General features: G+C 38.1%; 1 protein-coding gene across 4 annotated transcripts in view; it reads right to left on the bottom strand.

The window, feature by feature from the left end:
* SDCCAG8 (SHH signaling and ciliogenesis regulator SDCCAG8) overlaps positions 1–26,946 on the bottom strand; it is a 255,856-nt gene that overhangs the window by 126,160 nt on the left and 102,750 nt on the right. For all 4 annotated transcript variants that reach the window (XM_039237498.1, XM_039237495.1, XM_039237496.1 and 1 more), the window contains exon 13: positions 954–1,096. In XM_039237498.1, coding sequence (XP_039093429.1) covers positions 954–1,096 — 143 coding nt within the window. The remainder of the gene's footprint in view (positions 1–953; positions 1,097–26,946) is intronic.

Here is a 26,946-nt window from a genome sequence, read left to right as displayed (position 1 = left end):
TTCAACATATTACTATGATGAAAAGACCAGTGTTTTCCTAATTTATGAACCACATCAAAGCTCATAAACTTGCATGTGTATTTAGGCAAAGTTCTCTGTAAAAACTTAAAAACTCTAAGAACTGAACAGACCTAAATGCTTGGTCTGAAAAATGGAAACTTGTACTAGAATGTAAAGTGAGAAGAAACCACTTATATGGGTAACATCAAATATTACAATCTCTATTTGAATTTCTGTGTATGTGTGTTTGTGTGCATGTGTGCGTGTGTGTTTTCCACACAGCAAATTATATAGCGCTTGCTACCTAAAACGTCTCATTGTAACCCAGGGCTGAGCTATACATTTACTAAAGTTTCACCACATTGATAAATACTTCCCAGCACCTCACAACAGAAGCCATGTAATTTGAGAACACAGTGGTGCAGGGCACGGTTATAACAATGGTTTGAACATGAACAGTGTCAATCAATTTCATCTCCAGATTCTATACCTCCTTAGGACTCGAGTCCCTTATTTTGTATCAGTTACGTCCCAGTTTGCATCTTGGGATGCCTTTTACTTGGTCTCTTTTACCACTGACAGTAGCTGATTCTTTTCCTAAAATATATTTCCACAGATCTTTCAGTTCAACATTTTCATTAGACACAGAATTAACAGGAGAGGTAGTGGTGGTGGTAGGAGGCACATGTCATGTTGCTCATATTGATAGAGAATCACCTAAATATTTGAGCATTGTCGATGAAAGGTTTTGTAATATATCAGTAATTCTCTGCCACACTTATCATTCACATGTCTGGGTGTTTTGCTTACCACATCTCCACTTCTCTTAATATGCCTGAAAGCTGTGTGTGAATTGAATGACTAAGATGAACTCTAACAACTGTTTGGAAGCCGGTGGCAAAAATCAGTGGGATGGAATTGGTGCTCTGGCGCGTAATGGGATTAGGGAATACCTGGTGAGGTGCAGTTGGTGCTGGGATTCGCTCAGCAGATCTGTCAGTTCCAGACACTCTTCTCTGGCCCCGGCTGCCTTCTGCTGCTCCCGTTCCAAGTGCTGTTTGCTTTCACTGACTTCTAATCTCAATTTCTCTATTTCCTTAGGTAGAGAGGAGGGGAGAGGGGGAGGTGTCCATATAAACTATATGCACTTGAATTCAAAATTATCTCATTTTTATTTTTGCCATGAATTTTAATGGGATGAAAAATTATTAGAAAATTTAGGCTAGCTTCCATTTTATGACAAAGGGAATTAACCCAGCCAAAAATGCACATTAGTGAGGTTTTTTTGGATCGTAAGAGGAAATCTAATTTCAGAAATGAAATGATTAAATGAGAGTAGTCAAAATGGATAATCTGCACTTTCATTCTTAAGGCTCAGTCCCTTTAAAAACGGTATCAACTTAAACATGTCACCACTTTAAAAAATACAACATTTTTGTTTGTGAGATTAGATCAGATACATGCAATGATTTACTTGAAATATGTGACTCTGTTCTGAAAGGTATACTTATGATTTCACTTGGAAATTTTGAAAGCCAAATTGAAGGGCGAATTGTCATCCTTTAGAAAAACGTGAGGTGTAAAAGAAGGCATTATTATGATGCTCAACATTGTTTGGGAAAAAATACTTTTTAGGAAAAAAAAAATAGCACGACAACCTTCAAGCGTTTAGAGTAAATGAGATTTCTGAGCTAAAATAATATTACACCACAATTGCATTAAAAGGCAATAAAAGCACTCGCAGTTAATAAATATGAACATCTAAAATACATAAAAATCTATGATAGTTTATTCTTTGGTCTCAGGGTGAAATTATCCTCATCTTACTGAAGCTCAAATATTTCGAAGCCAAAATACCTTACATGGAACACAGTTTTAAGTAGTTCATACATTAAAGGAGAAATATTTATCACACAACATCTATAAATTAAAAAAAATAAAAGACATTCAGACTGTTAAAACCAGAAAAATAAATAAATAGGAAAGTAAAAGGTAGAAACATTTTCAAATTCAACAAAAAGCAAGAAGCATTTTTATTTCACAAAAATTCAATCTCCTTTTGGAAAACAAAATCATGCCTAAGTGTTATAAACTTAGTATTTAAGTACATTTCAAATGTCCTCAATATGCTCCAATTACATTTAATGCATCAGGCAAGATAAACTAAATGATTTGGTTTTTGACATTTCTCACAACTATAAACATCCAGTTTATCCCCATCAAAACTGTACATTACCAGCAACTGAATAAAGCAATGTATAACAAGTTCTCAAATATTGTTTTACTTTTAAAAACCTATGTGATAATGAACTGATCACTTTCATTCAGAGTAGGCTTTGTATATCTTTTGGATTAGAACACTAAATGAGATGGAGCTATTATCTTTAAAAATTTCAAACTGATAAAGCTATACTACCTTATTTCTAATCCTATAATTTAATATAATTAAAGAAATGGAAAAACATGAATGTCTATTAAGTTTTAGTTGTCTAAAGTTTATGAAATTAACAAAAGTAAACATGTATAGAACTGGAAAAGTAAACATGTATAAAACTGGAAAAGTAAACACGTATGAAACTTCAAAAATTCACTCATTAATTTTTTACACAATGCTATATGCAAGAAACCACACTGAATACCATGGGGGCATTAGAGAGTTTCCATCTGTATACTCAGGAGTTAATTCAGACGGGTAATTGAGACCTATACATACACACACACAAAACTACCAAAATACAAAGCACATAAGAAACAAGTGAGTAGTAGAGAGAATCTGTGCTTCAGTAGGTCAGATTAGGAATACAGTAGCATGGACACGAAAAGTGGGAAAGAAGGTAAGGGCACATTAACTCATGGAATGATAGAGGAGACCACATTGTGAAGGGTCTTAAATTCTAGGTTAATTAAAGCTGTATTTTTCTGATAGGTAATGGAGAGATATTAATGGTTTAAAAAGGTACTCAATATGAGAGAAGCTGAGCTTTAAAAGAACTGGAGAGGGGCGCCTGGGTGGCTTAGTCGGTTAAGCGTCCGACTTTCGCTTAGGTCATGGTCTCGCGGTTCGTGGGTTCGAGCCCCGTGTCAGGCTCTGTGCTGACTGCCAGCTCAGAGCCTGGAGCCTGTTTCAGTCTGTCACTCCCTCTCTCTCTGACCCTCCCCTGCTCACACTGTCTCTCTCTCTCTCCTAGAAATAAATAAAAAACATAAAAAAAAATTTAAAAGAACTGGAGAGATGTTTATGGTCAACTTAAGAGGACAGAGATTGGCACAAGGCAGACCATGAAGAGATAGTTGCAATATTCCGGATATGAGAATAGAGACACTTCAAACAAACATAAAGAGAACGTGGTGAATATACGGAAATAAAAGGAAAGTTATCATGAGACATCAGAGAAGACTCCAGAAGTATGAATTGAGAGGATACCGAAAAATACAGAAATAGAAAATGTATAAAATCCCAAACTTTCGTGAAAAGAAAAGATGCAACAGTTTTGATAAACACTAGGCAATGATAACAAGATACATAACCTTACACTGGTAATCAGGTTTTGAGTATAAATCAGCTGCTTTCTTGTTCTCATGTAATAGAGTCAGAGGCTGTACTGAAAATCAGGCAAACACAGAAATAAAAACTTGGGCCCCAGAGTCAACACAAATTAGGGTTTCAGATGCAGCTCTGGCACTTTCCAGCCCTGTGACCTTGGACGAGTCACTTGACTGTTAATGGAGTGTTGACATCAATGTTCAGTCTAAAATGGAAGTGATGACTGTAGCCAGCTCTGAACACTATCATAAGGATTAAATGAGATGATGAGTAGTTGGCAGAGTGTCCAGCACATAGTAAGAGCTGAATAAAAGACAGCCAGTGTTGGTAGCGCTGATTTTGTTTCTCTATCTTTCAAGAACAGCACAGTGGTAAGTAGAAAACATGGTCTGCCTACGGACAGAGGACTAAAGAGTTCTTGACCTAATTCAATAAAATGTCCCCCATAATTCTGATGAAAGCTGAATGAAACTTTATTATCATTTCAAAATGCAAAAAGCATTTTTATTCGTTAGGTGGAAAATTACTGCCTTCTTCTGATTTTCTGTGCCAGGAAAAGAGCTTCTTGGTGCAGATAATCAAAATCAACAAACAGTGTAACCAGCTGGACCCAGGATCAACACTCTCTCCCTGAGTCAGGAAAATCTGCCATGGCACCAACTCCAACAGTTAGGAGAGGACTCTCTTGCCAGAAATGCCATGCTCCCACTGGCAGGATAACCCTTCGCCTCACCCAACACGGTCAGTGCTGCTTCCCTGGCTGTATACAGTGGTTCAGGTTTGAAGGACCAACAACAGCCATAGGCCAGTCATACTTTATGAACCTGCAATGTCCACAGTGAAGCTTGCTGTGGCCACGTCTAACTGGGCAAAGACAAGTCCAGATGGCTTTACACTTTACCAAAAGATATACAGTAAAACCTTGGATCGTGAGTAATCTGCTCTGCGAGTCTTCCGCAAGACGAGCAAGCATTCCTAATAAATTTTAACTTGATAAACAAGCGATGTCTTGCAATACGAGTAGAATGGGGGGCTGAACGTCACATGATCACAACCGAGCCAATGGTTCTCTCTCTCTCTCTCTCTGTGAGATTGTGCGTGGTCCTCTCCCATGCTCAGATGCTTGGTCTCAGGCCATGATGTTTGGCAGAAATCAGTGACATTTCAAAACGTTGGAAGGTGCCCACAACTGGCACTAGTGTATTTTTTGTCACTTCAAAGCAACCTATTGGACAGTCCTTGGCTCTTCCATACAAGAGTAAGCTTTGCTTCATTCTAGGTCAGGCTGCCTGTGGACACAGACCATTTCCTCTGCTGCCTTATTGCCAGTTACATTAAATACAGTCTATGACAAGAGTTTATTAATACTGTACTGTAGTCAAGGTCCATTAGTGATAGTCAAAGTTATCCTACACAATAGCCCTCCTCTCTCTTGTCTCCCTCACACCAGCCATGAGAGTTTTCAAAGGTAAGTGGAGGTTAATTTATTTTTCTTTATTATTTTATATTATATTATAGTATTGTAATCATCTTTATATGAATCTTTGTGGGTTGTGGAATGAACCATCTGAGTTTCCATTATTTGTTATGGGGGAAATTTGCTTTGATATACAAGTGCTTTGGATTACAAGTAGGCTTCAAGAACAAATTCTGCTTTCAAACCAAGGTTTTGCTGAACTTCCAGTCATGGATATAACCGCCAGAGCAACTAAAAGTAGAAACTGTTAAAAGTGGCTACCTCAAGGGTCGCCTTGCTGGCTCAGTCAATTAAGGGTCCAATTTCAGACCAGGTCATGATCTAGTGGTTCATGATTTCAGGCCCCATGTCAGGCTCTGTACCGACAGCTCAGAGCCTGAGCCTGCTTCAGATTCTGTGTCTCCCTCTCTCTCTGCCCCTCCCCCACTCATGTTCTGTCTGTCTGTCTCTCTCTCTGAAAAATAAACATTAAAAACAATTTTTCTTAAAGTGGCTGCCTCAGGAGAATCATACCAAGGATGGGATATAGAAAAAGGGAGACTTTTTACTGTTTATCTATAGTCTTCTGTAGTATAGGAGCTTTTTTCCTTAATCAGAGACATATGTAACTTTATTTTTATTACTTATTAACTTTTCCTATCAGAGCACTTCACCTAATTTAAGTCAAATAGTAATCATCTGCTCATAACAAAGAAGGGCAGTGCCCGTGCTCTTCCCTATACCCGTCTCCAAGCCCAATCATCAATGGCCCATCTGACCCACTCTGATCTGTATTTTCATATCTTATTTTGATTATTTTTTTGTACAATATTTTATTATTTCTGGAATTAATTGCCTATTTTTAATAGCTTATTTTTCTAGGTAACTGACATTTTTTCCCCCAAAGTTCAAAAAGATCCGTCATATACCCATCAATATTTATTTTCTCAGATAACAAAACACATCAGATATGCCTTATGTCTGGTCTGGTTGATCTCTGTCTTGGGTCAAGCCTTAGACATGCTCCTATTAAGAGTTTCATGTTTTCTGGGTTGCGAGTCATCCTGTTTTCCAGTTTACTTCCTTTTTTAGTTAAAGTACATTCTCAGGCAACTTTCATAAAAAAGAGTATTTGAATAATACATTTTTTAAAGTATTTGTATGCCTGAAAATGCTATTTTTCTACCTATACACTTGACAGTTTGGCTAGGTATAAAAATCTATGTTGAAATTAATCCTTACTCAGGATTTTTAAGAGGTTACTCCATTGTCTTAAAGATTCTAATATTGTAATTGAAAAGCCCTATGCCTTTCTGATTCCTAATACTTAGTCTGTGGTTTGCTGTTTTGTTTCTAAAAGGTTTTATAATAATTTCTTTTTCCCTGACATTTTGAAATTTTATAGTGTTGGACCTTGGAATGGCCTTTTTCATATTTTGTGCTGGGTTTTCAGTAGGCCCTTTTTAATCTGGAGGCTTGTTCTCCTCAGTCTAGGGAATTTTTTTTGTATTGTTATTTTAAAATATTTTGATGTCATATATTTTAATATTTTCTCTTCTTGGAACTCCAAGACATTGGTTTTTGGCTCTGTTGGATTTATCATCTAATTTCCTTATGTTTTCTATCTCATCTTTTGATTCTAACTTCTGGAGGATTCACTTGACTTCATCTTCCAAAGCTTCTACTGAATTTATGAAAAGATTTCAACCACATTTTTTATTTCCACGAGATATTTCTTGTTCTCACTGCTTTACATAGCATGCAACTTTTATCATCTTATGGATATATCTCATCTCTCTGTTAGAATATTAGAGTATTGAAATATTCTCCTCTGTTCATTATATATCACTTCAATTTCCTATTCATCCATTTTCAGCCAATCCCCTGTGTTAGGGACTGTCTTCAAATACATGGTGATACCTGGATGTCATTTCACATTCAGAACGAAGTAGTGAACAAAATGGTTTTTGGGTAATGTGACACTTTAGATTATTGTTCAGAAAAATTTCACTTCTATCTCCCTTCCACTGGGAATGGAATACACTATCTCTTCCTAATGACTTTGGGATTGGCCATGTGATTTCACTTAGCCAATTAAATTTTTATGGCTATAACATAAGCAAAAGTCATAAGTATGTTCACATGTTTTGGCTTTGCTTCTATATTCTGGTGTTTCTCCATTAGAAAAGTATGCCCCGGACAGCTGCGCTTTTGCCTGGACCGAAGAACAAATACATGTGGAGCAGAACCAAACCCAAACCACAGCCCAGACAACCCACAACCCATAACCTGAAGCAGAGCCACCTAGTCAAATCCAGCCTAGATCAGTCAAATCTCGGCTGAGGTGGAGATTCATAAAATGAGCACAAATGATTGCTATTTTAAGCCATGAGTTTTTACAATAGAAAATGATCGACAAACTACTTTAAAGGAATATGAAGTGCTACAACTGTCTATTACCTTAAAATGCTATTTAATCTTTAAAACAACTGCATAAGCATATAGGGCAGGTATCCCTATTTATTCAAAAAAGGAACTGGAGGTCAAAGACATTGAATGATTATTCAAAAGAGTAAATATAAGCCCTGAACCAGATCTTCTGACATTACCGCCCCCCACACACACCATACCATGTTAAACAATGGTTTTCAATCTTTCTTTTCTTTTCAAATAAGACCATAGTAAGAAATCCATTTTACATCACAATTCAGAAACATGCACACTTTCACACATGCATTTAAATGTAACTAGCATTTCATAAAACAATATTAATCCTTACTATGTGTGAAGCACTCAGATAGGTATATCCTATTCCTTCTTATTCAATCCACTTCTTTAAAAAAAAAAAAATCGGTCGCAATACCGATTTCACAATGCTGCATTAGGAGAAGCTCTGGTATATATTTTTCCTGATTTCCTAAGAAAGAATATTCAAATAAATGAATGTAAAACCCATCTGAAAAATTATGTCATCTTCATCCTGAAGGATAACTTTACCTGGAAAGATAAATTAGCACACATGAACTATTTTAATCCAATGGGAATGATTTATCCCTGCTACTAAACAGTATGTGACTTAAAAATCATGTAATAATTTTTAATACAGTGTAACTGATTTGTATACTGAGGAAGAGAATGGGGACAAAAGAAAAAAAAAAAACAGTAAGAAGACTGGAACCCAAGGTTTTTGTTAAGAAAGAAAGAACTTGTGGTTCTGAAGCTGAAGAAACATGACAGTGTGAATTTATCACTCAGAAACCAATGGATAAATTCATAGAATAAATTTAGAAAGTAAAGTTATATATGATACTGAAAAATGAGCCCACAGTAATCTATAACTTGGGAGAGAAAGAATAGTTTCTGTCAAGTTGCATATGGGTAGAAAGAATGTACTCACTGGAAATTTAATATTTGCCAATTGACGCTTCTGTTAACTTGCAGATGCTAAGAATGATTTTACCAAATCACTAATAAGGTTGTGTCTGGAGTTACACTAGCTACCTGTAGCTGTTAAAATTTAACTTACTTAAAAAGTTTAGTTCCTCATTTGCATTAGTCACATGATACATACTCCATATGGATTTTGTCTGCCATACTGGACAGTGCAGGTATAAAACATTTTCACCATCACAGAAAACTCTACTGGATAGCACTGCTCTAGAATATAGCAAAATGCATTTCTAAGACTCACTCTCCACGCTAGACAATTAGAAAATCAGCCTATATGAATAAAAGGATATTATAGAAGATTAAGAAGCCATTTTAGAAACAGACAAAAATGGCTGCCCTTTTTAGTGTAGATGTGGAAGGCTGCTGATACCATTCTAGAAATTCTATTCATGGTTACCATTGTTGAGGGCACACGACATTGATTTGATGTTTTTACTGCAGGCCTGATAGTAACACTGATACCAGTCATCATTTTTAAGTGCTTACCATGTGCCTGCCAGGCACTGTCTTAGTTAGCATTTTATATTTTTAATCTCATTTTGTGTTCATGACAACCTTGTAAAAATAAGCATCCTATTCCTGTTTTACAGATGAAAAAACTGAAGCTCACAGACATTTAGTAACTTACACAAGATTACATAGTGGCAGAGCTGGGATTCAAAACTGGGTTAGTCTGATCTCAAGTTCGGTAGTCTTTCCACTACCTCATGTATTGTCTCCCTAAGCAAACGTTGATGTTTACAGGAGACAGAGAGGAAATGATGCAATGTGCTCTCTACAACCTCTTGGCCCACAATTTGGCACAGATAACAAAGGCATTGGAAGAGGACATAACTTGGATGGCCTAGATCGAGTATCACCCCGGCAAACACAAGGATCTCAGTTTGCAAAGCCCTGGCCAAGATTAATTTTGAAGAAGCATTTCTCTGTGAGATGTTAGCAGTGGTGATCTGAAGAAGTGCAGTGTGAATGTGCTTAGCCTCGGGTCGCAGTGTCTATTGTTTACAACAGAGGGACTCCAGCCAGCCTCGGAACCACTATGGCCTTGACCTTTCAGTCTCCCCGGTACAATATGTAACATTTTGGTGAAACTTCTTAGTTTTCTAACTGTTTCTAATGTGACTCCCAAATCAATCCTTATTCTAAGCAAGTGTTCTTTGAAGAATTTTTACAGAAGTGGTTTTTTTTTCCTTTCCTTAATATTAAGGGAAGTGGTATCAACTGATCACTTAATATTCAGAAGCACTTTCTCAGAGCTAAAGTAACTCTCAGCCAAAACAAGTGTTCAAACGAGAGGAGAAGGGACTGTGGCAGAAAAGAAGTGCCGTTCTAAAAGTATGTATGTAGAGAAAAGAAAACCTGACGTCATTTAAAATAGAATTGATTCTGTCGCACTGTGACAACATTGGACACTTGGGTTAAGCCAAACTTAAACCACTGTTATGTGACGCTAGGAGATTCAAGGGCAAAAATAAGAACCATTTCAGCTCTGTAGTCAGTTTACAAAGAGCGCAGGTGACACTTCTACTTTTGGGGCTGCTTTAGTAAATGCTTTATGCTTGCTAGAAGTAGAGAAGCGGCTTGCTATGTCTTCTCATGAATGCAAATTTCCGCTCATCACAGACAAAATATTGAGCCATTCAGAGTGTGTAACTTTTTTTTTTAAAACACTGAGGTGACTTGCTTTGTCCCTAATTTTCTCGTGCTCTTTCAGTGTTCTGAAAGGATAAAATATTAACAACGTTCCAATACTCATATGCTTTACACATTCCCATTATAAACAAAGTGGAAAGAAAGATCTTGACCTTTCGTGCCTGCTGATGTTAGTAGTGTGGCATTGTTGGAAATATAAAGGAGCCTTAAGATGACCCTGGATGAGGTAAAAGCTGAAATCAGATATGATTGTGGGAAAGTCATAAAAAAATGAAGTGATCATTTTTTTTCTAATGATACTTCGCAAAAGTATCATTGGCTAAGAACGACTGGGTGAGTGAGGTGCGGGTCTCAGATAGCAGTGGATAAAGAAGGCTCCACACTATGAATCAAAAGGTGGACTTAAAGAACACAATGTAGAAATAAATGTTAGATTCTCAAATTCCTGAAATAGTCAAATATATAAATCTGCTAATTGTTGAGCATACCAGATACTGATAGATGTATCATGTATCATGTATCATGATATGAAGTTTTAACATTATCTGAGAATAGATTCTGCATTGGTTCAAAACCAGCAAATGTATCAAGAGCTGCACTAAAGAAAAGTAAAGAAAAAAGATAGCCTCATGATGCTACGAGAAAGAAACTACCACTTCAGAGGCACACCTGTCTCGTGCAGGGAACTGATCCTTCGTTTTCTACTTTGAAGGCCTCCTGTTTCTTCTACTCTATGGTTTGATGCCAAGGGCCCTCGGTGTGCATGATCTCACATCACCCTGCTATGTGGTACATTTCATCTTTGTCTTCATTCATCATGATCACACAACCAGAGGGTTCAGAGCTAATGGTAACTGCAACAGGAACACACAGTAGAGTTGGAACGTGCAACAGCAAGAGAGAAATGGAAGGAGTGGATATAACTCCAACCACCATTTATCTCAGTGACTGAATGTCCTGGAATGAATGTGAAGAGTGAGACATGAGCCTCCAGAGCCCCCGGTCAGTTACAGTATCTGTGCACCTCTCACCATATGAGCATCCTGCCACAGTAAGTGCAGTTTCAGCTAAGAAACAGATGTACTCTTCATACAAAGGAGTGCCCAGACACAAGCCAACTTGTTTATACCTGGTCCCTGTCTGAATAAATGGCAATCTATCCCAACAATGGAAGGGGAAAAAAATACAAATTAGAGTTTTTAAGAAAGGATATGAATGTATCCAATGTGGTAGAAATAAAATACTGTAAACACATATAAAAGCAATACATTCAACTCCCTGTAGACTGTAAATTATGAGCAATTTGTGAGATTTTCAAAAGTAATTTTGACCAAAATACAATATTTCCCTTTCAAACTGAACTTAGAACATAACCCTCTCCTGAAATGTCACTTCACTATAATGAAATACACTGAGTTTATTTTAACAGAATTCACTTCAATAGCTTCACAAATAATTTTAGTTCTATATTGATAAACATTCTAGAAGTTGAAGGGGTCATTTATATTTTACTCTATTTAATCGAGGAATTAATTGCTATTGCTGTCATTGAAGACTTGGGGATTTGTCCCAACAAATCATCAAGAAACTGCTATAAATTCAAAGACTTGAAAACAGCTTCCTAACACCACCCCCTATGCCCTCCTTCCCCCCACCTCAACTGGTACCTGACTGGATCACTGGAGAACTAATAGTTTTAAATGCATCAATAAGTAAAAACTTCTAGGAAAGGTTGCTTGATCTCTTACAAACCCACCTAACTGAACTATCATTCAAGAGGATATTTCCATTTTGTTCATAGCTCAGAGCTATGTTAATGGAGTTATTTTAATAAACTGAAAACACTCCCGATCTTCGGCAGTTCTCTGCTATACAAAGCCAGTAATCCTATGGTATCTATTCGACTGCACATATCTTAAAATTCTACATTAGGACATTTAAACATGACAGGTTTGTGGAAAAAATATAACTAAAAAGACTAGTGCAGGTCTATATTCCTGTGTACATAAAAAAAGACATCCTTGACTATCTTGGAACCAGTCCATGATATAACTTAAAAAAAAAAACAACACACACACGAAGGCTTTAAAAGGGTAACAGTTTGGCTTCTTGTTTTCTAGAAGGAAATTTATGTTGGCAACATACTTAACATTCTAATTTAATAAAAGCAGAAACAATTTTACATTTAAAATGTGAATATATAAAATTAGCTTTATGGCAATGTAAATTGGTGCAACCACTATGGAAAACAGGAGGGAAAGTCCTCAAAAACTTAAAAGTAAAACTAACAACGATCCAGCAACTCCACTTCTGTGTATTTATCTGAGGAAACAAAATCACTGTCTCAAAAAGAGATCTGAACCTGCGTGTTCATTGCAGCCTTATTCACAATAGTTAAGATATGGACACAACCGGGGGAAGGGGGGCGCCTGGGTGGCTCAGTTAAGCATCCCACTTGGCTCAGCTCTTGATCTCATGGTTCGTGGGTTCAAGCCTCACGTCTCCATATCATGTCTCCCTCTCTCTCTGCCCCTCCCCTGCTCATGTGCTCTCTTTCTCAAAAATAAATAAATATTTAAAAAGAAAAAGATATGGACACAACCTATGTGTGGATGAATGAATAGATCAAGAAAACGGGATTTTATATACTCAATCATAAAAAAGGATGGAAATCCTGACATTTGTGGCAAAGTGGATAGACTTTGAGGGCATTATGATAAGTAAAGCAAGTCAGACAGAAAGACAAATATCACTTGATGTCATTTACACGTGGAATCTAAAAAAAAACAAAAACAAAAACAAAAAATAAACTGAACTTGGGCTGCCTGGGTGGCTCAGTTGGTTAAGCATCTGACTTTGGCCAAGGTCATGATCTCGCCATTCCTGAGTTCGAGCCCTGTGTCAGGCTCTGTGCTGATGCCTTGGAGTCTGACACCTGTTTCAGATTCTGTGTCTCCATTTCTTTCTCTCCGCCCCTCCCCTGCCCATGCTCTGTCTGTCTGTCTATCTGTCTCTCTCTCCCTCTCTCTCCCCCTTGCTCTCAAAAATAAATAAATGTTAAAAAATTTAAATAAATTTAAAAAACTGAGAACAGATGAGTGGTGGCCAGAAGTACGGGGTGGGTCAAACTGTTGAAGGGGTCCAAAGGAACCAGCTTCCAGTTATAAGATGAGTAAGTTCTGGGGAGGCAGAGTACACCACAGTGACTGAAGTTAACATCATTGTATATTTGAAAGTTACTAAGAGAAATGCTCTTAGGAGCGCTCATCACAAGAAACAGTGTGTAACTATGTGAAGCGATGGATGTTAGCTTACTGTGGTCATCGTTTCACAACACCACAAACATCAAATCACCAGAGTGTATACCTAAAACGAATACAATGTTATATGTTAAGTGTATCTCAATAAAAGTGGGGAAACACATTTAAATACATTCATATATATTTAAGTACATACATACATTAAATATGTACATATTATACCTTATAACCTATTATATATGTATGCATGTTTTAAATATATGTAATTTATTCAAAGTACATCCTAACCTAATAAAATAACAGAGGATATTAGTTTAAAAAAAAAAGGCCAAGAAGAAACCATGACTCCTTCCATTCATCCCTGAAGTGGGGCCATGGTCTTTTGGTTGAGAGGCAGGAGAGGGTAGCAGGTGAAGACAAGCCCAGTTTCCTTCTTTTTTTTCTAACATTTTTTATTTATTTCTGAGACAGAGGGAAAGGAAGAGGGAGAGAGAGAGAAAAGCATAAGGAGGGGAGGGTCAGAGAGAGAGGGAGATACAGAATCCGAAACAGGCTCCAGGCTCTAGGCTCTGAGCTGTCAGCACAGACCCTGACGCAGGGCTCGAACTCACAGACTGTGAGATCATGACCTGAGCTGAAGTCGGATGCTTAACCGACTGAGCCACCCAGGCGCCCCACAAGCCCAGTTTCTGAGGTGAGGGCCACCCACACAAAGGAGTCTGTGACCTGTACTTCCTAACAAGTTAACGAAATTCGTTTTTTATAGTAGCTCTGTACAGAATCCATACTAAAAAATGTTTGACCAACTATAACCCAGTGCTTTTTAAGGCACTTTAAAAGTATCCTGATTGCTACAATAAGTACATTCAAAAGAAAAATAAACCAGGGTTTGTTTCTCTCAAACTGAGCTGCATTAAAACAGGAAGATCTCTTTTCTTTCTTTTTTTTATTTTTTTTTATTTTTAATGTTTACTTATTGTTGAGAGAGACAGTGCAAGTGGGGGAGGCGCAGAGAGCAAGGGAGACACAGAATCTGAAGCAGGTGCCAGACTCTGAGTCTTTTCTTTTTTATAAGTTTATTTATTTTTTGAGAGAAAAAGAGACAGAGCTTAAGGGAGGGGAGGGGCAGAGAGAGAGGGAGACGCAGACTCCAGGCTCTGAGCTGTCAGCACAGGGCCTGACTCAGGCATTGAACTCAGGACCTGCGAGATCATGACCTGAGCCGAAGTCAGATGCTTAACCGACTGAGCCACCCAGGCGCCCCAATCTTTTCTCTGATGGGACCTCCTCATAAAAAAGACGGGTCTTTTCAGGGCGCCTGAAACATGCAACTTCAGCTCAGGTCATGATCTTGCTGCTCGTGAGTTCACGCCCCTCAAAGGGCTCTGTGCTGACAGCCCAGAACCTGGCACTGCTTCGGATTCTGTTTCTGCCTCTATCTGCCCCTCCCCCATTTATGCTCTCTCGCTCGCTCGCTCTCGCTCTTGCCCTATCGCTCAAATATAAATAAATGTTAAAAAATAAGTTTATAAAAAGATTGGTCTAAGACCAAAAAACTATTTCATATTTTTTCTCTTTTAGGAAAGAAGACTACTCAACCAAGTACAAATGCTGGTCGATAAAAGAATTACTAAAGAAAAGATCTATAAATAGCTACTCTAAACTCACTGTTTATTACAGTTGTTGACTTTTACCACCATTTGAAAATCATTTATCACCACTTGAGGAAATCAGCCAAAGCAAAAAGAAAAGAAAACAATTCTAATTTAATTGATTCTTGTAAGTAATTTCTTCCCAAGCCCTAAATTCAAAACAATAAATATTTTTGAGTGCCTACTAGATACTGTACATCTTACTCTTTCTTGTTCTTTATAACTATTAAAATATAGACTAATTCCCTACCATTGCAATAAAAAAAAGCAAACCCAATGATACATCTGATTTTTTTCATATCATTACCTCCTCAAATTTACAAGCATCTGACCTATAGTAAATAACAGAAATTACTGCAATACTCTTGTTTAGTTAGTTCTTGTCAAAATTTATAGCAGAAAATGCCTTTCAGGGTCTTAATCTTAGGGCACTAGGATTCATGGTAAATGTAGTCGAACCATAATTTTCACATTACATTACTGCATTTTGGGATATATTGTTCCTTGTATCTCTGAATATTGAAAATATTAATATTTTCCAAAAACAAAATCCAGTTGAAATATACTGAAATATAAGATTAAAATCACTTTGGTCCTATTGCCCACTAATTAGTAATTACGGATTTGTTGATACTCTAGCATTCTGTAGAAACAGAATTAAGCACAAATAAAAAATAAGACTAAATAGAAAACCACACTAAAACAATTTTAATAAACAGGAGAATGAAAGGCATTTTCAAGTAAGGTAAAGATGGTTTCACTCCCTATAAAGATATATAAACTTAAGTGAACTGAAAATACTGCTATTCTTAAAGTTTTATCTGATTACACTACAGGAAAAAGTATAAGTAAATTTCAGTGTGTATTATTATGTATTCATGGTTTAGAAAACATCTTTTTATTATCAAATGTAGTTACAATGCTTTCATTATAAGATTAAAAATACTTGAAAGACATCAAGGATGTAATTTATCATCCTAAATTAAATAGTTAATTTCTGAGAGGTTTTTAAAAATCAACACCATTACCTTAAATGAATTGCAGCTTAAAGATCATCGCCATGTGGTTCCTATATTTTCTGTTTATGCTTCAAAAGTAATTTTTTTCAAATACTATAATTACAGGAATACCAATATCCAAGTATGCTTTTCAATGCCAAAAATTTTTTTGAGTAGACATAAAAGTACTGACAACTAGCAAATCACAATTTCCGAAGAAAACAAGTTAATAAATCTGCTACCATTCCAGCAGTAAGCATGGTTTTTTAGTTACCGTGTCAGCTATTAAGACTTTGTAAAAATACACTGGCCCATTTATTTGTAGTAGGAAAACAGGCAATGGTGGTAAAACTATTGTGTCTCTTAGATAATGCATACATTTTTATTATTTTTCAACTAGAACAAATTAAAACTCTTATAAGCTCAATGCTACTGTTTCACGAGCTGTCAGAAAAATATCAGTGAAATGTTCTGATTCCCAAAAGGAAACCGCAAGAAAGCTTTTGGATTCTTTTGCACCCAACTTTTGAGACCTCGATGTGGATTCTTGAATTTATCAAATAAAATTCCTCTTCCTTAAATATCGTGCTGCTTAGATTTCTCCTAACATCTGCTCCTACCAAAATGACCCTAAATCATTCAGGAGGGTCCTGAAACATCTGAATGTTAACTTCCCTGTTTACTTCAAGACATTGTTTAATAAAAATACAGGCCTTTAAATTAAAAGAAAAAAAAAAAGGTACAGTGAGAAATAGAAGATGCCTAGTTATCCTCTTTATGTACCCCTCCCTTTACAAATGGGGACACTGGGGGCCAGGGGGACTAGAGATCCCACTGAAGTTCACTCAGCCGGACCAGAACCCAGTCTTTGGACTCTCCGCCGAAACCCATTTCCATCTAAATGTGGAATAATGCCACACCACAAGGCTAAGTCAGTTAACGAGCATAAACAAGCTTCTATTGGCAATAATTAATTTTTTAAGTGTAGTAAAGAACACATCATCTGTTTCTTCTCTGACAACTGTTATTCAACAAGAAGTTTTTCTTTGTGCTCTGTGTAGTCTCCTATTAGTTCAATTCTGTCCATCTCTGACAATCAGAACAAATTTAAGACTCAGAGCCCTCTTTTTAATCGTTTCATAAGACCATATATATATATATATATATATGTATCATTTCTTAATTAAAAAGTATATCTTACTGGATTTTATTTTTATCAATATTACTGTTTAGTATAGGTGCTGGGGCCAAAATAAGACATTTCCTTTCTCTCAAACCAAGAAAAGCTCAAACATTTAGACCTACTCAAGATCTCCTAGTCTTTCGCTCGAAACCAAATGATTTTACTTTACAGGAAATCATAGTTGAGTTTTTCACAAAATCGGTTTCAAATGACCGAGAAAAGGAAACCCCATCCAAGGAGTCTAGACCACTTAACACAACAGACAACGGAATATGGCCCCTCTTCTGCCCCATGCAAATATACTGGATCTCCAAGAGGTCACCCCTTTTTTCTACCTACCCACTCTCTCTTACTCTTTGGTGCGCTGATGACAGAGAACGTCAATGTCAATGCTCTAGATAGAAAACTCCCAAGAGAGTAAGAGAGGTAAGGTATCACTAAAAGCACACATAAAACATCCAAACCTCTTCCCTGAGCCACCTATGTTTGGATTCAAAATCCTCTGACCACTGAGCTAGCACGTCTGTCTTCAACTCACCTCTTAGCTGCTACTCTGCTCGTGGCACAAAGTGGGTTCTCTTCCACTGGAAAACTGGACAATTTAACCTTATCTTGTTGGACGGTTTTCACCAAAATTAATGAGACGTTCTTATGTGAAGAGGAAACAGCAAATTTTAACAACAAAACTAGGTTTATTTTTAGAGACATAACTGATTGAAAAAAAAAATCCTTCTGTACTGAGACATGGCGTACGTGATCTCACCTTATGGGGAGTTTTTAGAAAATTCACTTTAGCTGTGAGTTATATAAATATTTCTGTAAAATTCTATTTGGGGAACCTAAGAATTTATTGTACTTCACTTCAACTCAAAAATAACCTATATTTTCTAACTAATTTGGCAAGAAGCTTCCAATGTAAAATAGATGCTTTAGTTAATAAATATTTTGGGTATGATTCTTTTACATTAACGCCATCCACATACAAAGGCGTAAATTCATCTATTCAATTTACTGAACATCTATTCAATCATAACAGCTCTACGTATATATACAGCTTTTCATAGTTTAGAAGACACTTTCATATAAAGTACTGAATGTATATGCTGTGATGATTAGAAACGTTACATAATTCTTCCCTTCACTCATTTTCATAAAGAAAAACGAAGTAGGCATAGAACAGACAAACATATGGTAATGATGAGTATGATCACTTTTTGTCACTGAGATAAAACTGACATATAACACTGTATTACACACTGACCCTGAACAATGTCAGAGTTAGGAGTGCTGGTCCCCGACAAACTTGAAAATCCACACAGAACTTCCCCAAAACTTCACTATTCAAAGTCTGCTGCTGACAAAAAGTCTTACCAATAACATAAATAGTTGACTAATATGTATTTTGTAAGTTCTATGTATTGTATGCTGTACCCTTACAATAAGGTAAGTGAGAGAAAAAAAAATGTTATGGGGGGGGGGCGCCTGGGTGGCTCACTCAGTTAAGCAGCCGACTGCAGCTGAGGTCATGATCTCGCGGTTCATGAGTTCGAGCCCCACATTGGGCTCTAGGCTGACAGCTCAGAGCCTGGAGCTGCTTCAGATTCTGTGTCTCCCTCTCTCTCTGCCCTCCCCTGCTCATGCTCTGTCTCTTAAAAATAAATAAATATTAAAAAAAAAAAAGAAAATGTTATTGGGAAAATCATAAGGAAAATAAAATACATGTACAGTACTGTACTATATTTACGAAAAATGCCCACATGTAAGGGGGGCCCTTGAAGTTCAAATCTGTGATGTTCAAGGGTTAATTGTACTTTTAGGGGCTCCTGAGTGGCTCGGTCAATTAAGCATCCTACTTCGGCTCAGGTCATGATCTGGCAGTTCCTGAGTTTGAGCCTTGCATCAGGCTCTGTGCTGACAGCTTTGGAGCTGGAGCCTGTTTCAGATTCTTTGTCTCCCTCTCTCTCTGCCCCTCCCCTGCTCTCTCTCTTTCTCACTCTCTCTCTCAAAAATAAATAAACATTAAAAAAAAATTTTTAAGCTGTACTTTTAGGTGTACAGCATAATGATTTGATATACATATATAAACATACATTTGAAAGGTCAATAGAATGAATAGAAGAAATCTCAGGATTCTACAGTCTAATTCCTCAAATTTCCAATTTAGTCTATTTACCCAGATTACTTAGATGAAGAAATTGGAATTTCAGGCAGGCCCGTCCCCTTCCACTGGGAGCTTCCCAACACAGGTTTAAATCCTGCCAACTACAAATCTGCTCCCTATTTACAAAGGCACTTTGATTTCTTAGCCATCTACACCTAATTTCTTCATTATTTGCCATCAATCTAATCTGTCATATGGTTCAGTGGGGCCCACGCACACTACTTGTACGTAGTAGGTACAAAAGTTAGTGTGTGTTGATATGACTAAAATTGTTTTCAAGAAGGAAAATGGCCTGGTGCTCAGACAAGGAAATAAACACAACAGCTTAAGAAACCAGATGGAAGACAGAATGAAAGTATCCAGCTCTAGAGAGGTCTCCAGCCACAAGTCATGGGGTCCTGCTCTGCCATTCCCACTGACCTGTTTAAAACACTGACTTTATGGAGGACACCGGTGATGTGCTGGTCAAATCTGTCTGTGACACAAATCAGAGAGGACTGATTCATTACTCTGAGATGTCAAAAACAGGATCCAAAGAGGTTCAAGCCAGCTGACATGATAGGTCCGAATTAAAACAATCAGCTTTCAGACAAACAAACAGCTGAATTTACTGCCCAACATAGGGCAGTAGACATGCACCATTTAGGGTTTTAGCTGAACTTAAGCTCAAGAAGAGCTCACAGTGAGACATATTTGATAAACACATAACGTAAAACGGTACCTGCCTCCGAAGCTAGATTACTGTAAGCTCATATGATTGGTCAGGTCATACCAAAAATATCATGATCACAACTCAAAACCAGCTAGATAAAATAGAGCACAGTCGGGAGTAACAGATACGGGCAGAGAATGTGAATAACAGCCATCAAGACATTAGTAAAAATATACTAACATATACCAATATATACTAATATATTAACACATATAGATCAGTTATTATATGTCATGTACTGTGCTAAGGGGTTTACATAGATTATCTCCAGTTTTTATAAAACCCTGTAGAGTGGTAACTTTTATCTGTCCTCATTTCACAGATCAGAAAACTGGGGTTTGGCCATCTTAAGGAACTTGCCCAAGTCCACCAGGTAGTATGTAGTGAAGGGAGAATTTGACTTAAGGCAGCTACTTTCAGGGCCTGACTTCTTGGCTACCTCTCTACCCACTCATCCATCCAGTTACTGGGGCCTTCACTGCATGGTAGACACTGGAGCATGGGAACCCAAAAGGGAATAAGACAGTAAGAGTCTCTGACCTCAAATAACATATATTCCAATAGCAGGAACAGATTTTTAAGTAAAAAAAATAAGATAATAATGAAAAATTACAATAAGTTCCATAGAAGAAATAAACCAGATACCAAGAGAGACTAATGGGGTGAAGACAGGCAAGTGGGACTTAGAAAGAGTTGGTTAAGCACCGGAAGAGTGCAGAACAGATAAGGTGAAGGTTTGTCCAGAGGCCCTGACATGTCTGAGAAGCTAAAGGAAACCCACTGAGGCTCTAGAGAATGGAGACAGGAAGAGCAGGGGAAGGGTAGAAAGACAGGTAGTGACCAGATTACACTGGGCCTCGAAGTTAGGAGTTTGGATTTGTGTTTCTAAATGCAAATGAGAAGACATCTCAACGATGCAATTCAACTCACACTGTGCTTTGGTAAATGTTGAGTACGGATGGAGAGGGATATGCCTTCGTGGAACCAATATTGTGGTGGTGTTGGGGGAAGGGCAGATAATAAAATAAGTGATACGGGGAGTAAAATAAAACAGAAAGGGGAAGAGAGAGTCCTGGGGGAACAGGGTACAATTTTCAATAAGGTGGTCAGAGAAGGGCTCACAGAGGAGATATCAGAGCTAGGCTGGTGATCCATGAGGCTATCCTGGGGAACAGTGTTCAGACAAAGGGAACAGCAAGTACCAAGGCCCTGAAGTGGGAATGTATCTGATGTGTTTGAGGAATATCAAGGAAGCCAGTGTAGCCAGAGCAGAGTGATGGGGGAGAGGTGTTGGGGGGGAGCGTAGGAGGAACATCAAGGGAGCCAATGTAGCTAGAGCACAGAGATGGGGGAGAAAAGTAGGAGATGAGGATGTAGAGGTAAAAGGAGGTCAGACTGTGCAACACCTTCACCTTGTAGATCATTGTAATGATCACCATGACTGAGATAGGGAACCACTGGATGGTTTTAATCAGAAGAGTGACAAGATCTGATACAGGTTTTCACAGGGTCCCTCTGGCTGCGAAGGGACTAACTGGGGAGAAATGGAGGAAGGGAAGTGAGTCAGGATACGATTGCAGTAACACCAGTGAAGACAATGGTATCTTGAACTTGCAGGAGTCGTGGTGACTGATGGGAGTATATGGATGGCAAGCAAGCACCCAAGAAGACGGTCAATATTATTAATCAGTAGGGAAATGCAAAGTAAAACCACAGTGAGATACCATGACACACTTACCAGAGTGGCAAAACACAAAAAGACTGATCAAACATTTTAAACAAGTTAATGAACTGCTAAAATGGAAATGTTACTATAAAGGAAGGTCCTTTCATCTGGATTCTAGCCCTTTTTCTGCTCTAGCACAACAAAGGTGTACTAGGAGTTAGAAGAGCTGTCGTCTAGTTAGGCGTTATTACGCCTAAGTATTTATGCCTGAGTATTTAAAGTTCATTCTTCAGCTCGCCTGTGCACTCATTTACTCGCTCAGGCAACCGACAGATAAAACTTGTGGTAAGGCTTCTCTGTGCTGGGTACTGGGGACGCAGAATAAGATACAGACTCTGACGTCGGTGGTTTATGTCTATTTCTAGCAAGGAACTTCAGTTTTCTGCGACTCAGTCTTCTGTCCTCATCTCTGGAGTCTCCTTTTGTCCTCTGGGTATATATATGGAACAGCGTCTCTGCTTATTCTGTCCCTTTTACCTGAATGGCCTTCTGTTCCTACTCTTGCTCCTCTCCAGACTAGGCTGAAATATGATGTTTATGGTAGAATTATTATTTTTAATGTTTATTTATTTTTGAGAGAGAGACAGAGAATGATTGGGGATGGGACACACACACACAGAGAGAGAGAGAGAGAGAGAGAGAGAGAGAGAGAGAATCCCAAGCAGGTTCCACATAGCCAGAACCCGATGCGGGGCTTGAACTTGAGAGAAAGAGAGAGAGAGAGAGAGAGAGAGAGAGAGAGAGAGAATCCCAAGCAGGTTCCACATAGCCAGTGCAGAACCCGATGCGGGGCTTGAACGTGAGTTGTGAGATCATGACCTGAGCCAAAGCCAAGAGTCAGATGCTTAAGCAACTGAGCCACCCAGGCGCCCCTATGGTCAGAGTATTTTTTTAAGCAATAGCACTGTTGACATAATTCACATACAGTTCTCTCATTTAAGTGTGCAACTGAAATGTTTTAGTGTATTCACAGAATTGTGCAACCATCACATCGGTCAATTTTAGAACACTCTATTACCCCCAAAAGAAACCCCATACTCATTAGCAGGAGTCCCCATTTGCCCTCAACCCCACTCAGCCCCAAGCGACTACTAATCTTTCTGTCTCTATAGATTAGACAACAGTAAGTTGTCTTTTGTGACAGGCTTCTTTCACTTAGCATGCTTTTTTTTCAAGGTTCAACCATGTTATAGAATGTATCAGTACTTCTTTCATTTCTACTGCCAGCATATAGAAATAGATTTGATCACATCACTGGTTGATGAACACTGAAGTTGTTGCCGTTTGGGGCTATCATGAATAATGCAGCAATGAACATTCAGGAACACAGCTGTGTGGAGACATGTTTCATTTCTCTTGGGTAGACACGTAGTAGTGGAAATGCTGAGTTGTATGGTAACTCTATGTTGAAGCTTTGGAGAAACTGCAGACTTTTTCCCAGAGTAGCTGCACTACTTTACAATCCTGGTAGCAATGCACGAGGCTCCGATTTCTCCACATCTTTGCCAATACTTGTTAGTGTCTGTCTTTCTGGTTACAGCCGTTCTAGTAGGTGGGAAGTAGTATCCCATCTTGATTTGGATTCGCATTTCTCTCACAGCTAATGATGATGAGCAGCTCTGCACAAACTTTTTCTGCCATTTGTCTATCTTCTTTGGAGAAACATCTATTAAGGTTCTTTGCCTGTTTTTAAATTGGGTTGTCTTTTTATTAAGTTGTATGCATGCTTTATAAGTCTTTACAAGTCTCTTACCCACTAGATGATTTGTAAATATGTTCTCTCTTTGTGGGGGTTGTCTTTCCACTTTCTTGATGACGTCCTTTGAAGCACAAAAGTTTCCAATTTGGATGATGCCTGATTTATCGATTCTTTGTCTTTTGTTGCTTAATCTTTTTGGCATAATATCGAAGAAACTACTGTCTGGTCCAAGGTCACAGATATTTAGGCCTATGTTTTCTTTCAAGAGTTTTAGAAGTTTAGCTCTTACATTTAGGTCTTCAGTTTGAGTTAATATGGGGAATATGGTACAAGGTAGTGGCCCAAGTTCATTCTTTGACATGTGGCTATCCAGGTTGCCCAGCACCATTTGTTGAAAAACTGTTCTTTCCCCCCATTGAATTTTCTTATCATCCACGTGGAGAATTGTCTATTGAGCAGAATCGTTTTGAACCCTCTCCCGCCACAGTATGCCACCCCTTGCACTGAGCCCCCATCTTGTCATATTTCCTTCTCACCAGCCCAGAAGAGTTGCATGAGCAATAGACATAGTTTATTTAAACGTATACTACTGCAACCTCACTGCCTATTTGTGAGCGACATATAATAGTTTATTGGTAATATTAAACAAAGTAGGGCATAAACGTGAGGTAATCTTTCTCTGCCCCCTTGCAGTCAAATCCTCTACAACATGAAGGGGACAGATTAAGTCATTAAACACTTTCTGGCTCTCAGTGTCCATGAAGCCATTGCTCCTTACGACCTGAGGCCTCCCAGCTCTGGTTTTTCATACGTGGCCAACGAAGCAAGGGAGGCTAATGAAAAAACTCACCTCCATCAATTTTATAGCTATGTGAATAAAAAGCATCTTTTGAAAAACGCCAAGCTATATGGAATTACTCTCAACAACCAGTAATGGTTTAGGGGAGAGGAAGTGCAGAGAAGGAGGTTATAATAGCAATTCTAGTTTTAAAAAAATCTATTATTATGGATCCCTCCTGAAAGTGCTGATGAAATATACTGGATGCATCTGTGGTCATATTTGCCTTTTCTGAGTTAGAGTCTAATGGAAAGGCCAGTTACTCCTGGTGTAAATGTCTATAGAATGCTCTCTGAAATCTTTCTCATTTTATCCTCCTTTTTCCTCCCTTTTCCTCTACTCTTCTTTTCTCTACTTTTTTTTTTTATTATTATTTTAATGTTTCTTCATTTTTAATAGAGAAAGAGAAAGAGTGTGAGTGGGGGACGGGCAGAGAGAGAGGGAGACACAGAATGCAAAACAGGCTCCAGGCTCCAAGCTGTCAGCACAGAGCCCCAAGTGGGGCTTGAACTCGGGAACGGTGAGGTCATGACCTAGGCTGAAGTCGGACGCTTAACCAACTGAGGCCCCAGGTGCCCCTCTCTTACTGTTTTTATAACTGAGACAACTCTAGGGCCCTCCCTTCTCTTCCAGCTGATAAGGTAAGTCTAAGGTATCCTCAATTCAGCATTTAGAGACTTAAGACTTTAGGCTCTGCTCAAGGAAAACCATCAGCTAGTCATACTTCTTGTATGACATGTTAGCAAGATACATACAAAGATCAATATCTACACATAGATTTTAAAATATAGACATACATAGATATTTGATCCATTGTCTTAACTGCACCTTTTGATTAAAACATATCTGGTTCTTGTTATACAAACACTTATATGACTTCAATCACTATACAGAGAGTGGACCTTCAGTAAATTAGGAAAGAAGCACTGACTGGCCCTATTATTCTATGATTATAAAAACTTTAGTGGAGAGGCACCTTGAACAGGATACCCTACAGTTTCTAATTCAAATGAGGATATGACAGTGATCTCTCAGTACAAGTGAATTCAGATTTCTATGCATAAAATTCTGAGCAAGTGAAGGAAGCGTCCAAAAGATTGCAACGAAGAGACAATCTTTCAAGCGGAACAGTTCTTTCTAGTCCATCTTCTTAAGGTGTCCCCAGAAGTGTTTACTTCTCTTTTTCCCCTAGCTGCCACTCTAAGAAAACAGGAGCACCCTCCTGCTCTTCAATGGGAACTTTCAACCACAGCTTGACTCATGATTTCCAAAGCCAGGCTGATGCTATCAGGGGCGTGGTTTAGTACCATGGAGAGAGACAGAGACAGAGATGGAATGGTATCAGAACTTCGGTTGTAAGTAGAGAGGAGTAATACAAAGAACAATTTCCCATTCCTCACTAGGAAGGCAGAGGCAGGCCAGAAATAAGGACCCTGCTGCTTTCTTGTCTTTTCCCTAAAAACTAAATGTTATTGCAACTGATCCACTTAACTATGGATGTTAACACCAAAAAGGGTTAAATTACTTTGACAATCTGTTAACAAGAATAATGGGAAAATCTAGACACCTTGCAAGTTACAGCCAGTTACATCTAGAATCTGCAGGGTTATGTCTACAACCTCTGCCTGGGGCAGTCTCTCACACCAGACTCCAATGAGGGCCCGGGAAATATTCCAGGGATACTGAAATTTCTAAGAGAATTAAAAAAAAATTTTTTTCCCATTCTGATGATTTAAAAAAATCAAAATACAGAAATTGAACATGATCATATTCTAGGTCATCTAGGTCCAGAACTACCACCCATTTCATTCCCTGACTGCATTTTGTTAGAGTGCCAGGTGGTTAGGATCAGAATTCTCTGACAGGAATACACCCCTGTCATCCCAGGAATGGAGGGTTCACACGGGAACCCTGGCTGAGGATATTCCACGGGTGTCAGGAAAGCCGGCTACTCCTCTAAAATACTTCCTTGCACAATTTGCTGTTGTCTGAAACATATCCAATAGAACTTCATTCTTAATGCGGAGTGGGGCTTGAATCCTGATTGCAAATTAAAGTCTGTCTTGTAATTAAATTCAACTGTTTAAAAGGCTAGACATTTTATTGTCCTATTATTAATCATAATGAAAAAATATGATCTAAAATTGGTGACAGTAAAGTTTCATTTTTATCAGATCAGCTGAATAACTGGAAAATTTGAAATGACACTGGGGACTTCATGAGCTTTATATTGATATTATTCATATTTAATTCATAATTAAGAGGGGCAGAGAAATACCTCCCATGTTTCTGGAAATATGGAATTCTGAGCTAGAGAAAACCTTAGCTATCACATCTCTGAGCTTCTCACTTCACTGGGAAAGAAGGTGAAGCTCTGGGAGGTTTGCCCAAGAAGTTAGCCAACAAGTCAAGACTCAGAGTCCAAAGGTCAAGTAGAACCCTGTACCCTGTATTTCACCTTCCGCCATTAGTCATGGAGATTGTCTTCTACAAATCATTAAGGAAACTGCGATTTCTTTATTTCTAAAAAACTGATCCTACTTGATTGTAACATTATTTATAAAATGACATTTTATTGTATGTTATCTGAAATTTGAAAATCTTGAAATTATTC

The sequence above is a fragment of the Hyaena hyaena genome, unplaced genomic scaffold, assembly GCF_003009895.1.
Source record: "Hyaena hyaena isolate Hyena2069 unplaced genomic scaffold, ASM300989v1 scaffold_127, whole genome shotgun sequence".
NCBI classification, from domain to species: Eukaryota; Metazoa; Chordata; class Mammalia; order Carnivora; family Hyaenidae; genus Hyaena; species Hyaena hyaena.
Note: the sequence above shows the minus strand (reverse complement) of the source record. Positions and strands in the feature narration are given on the sequence as shown.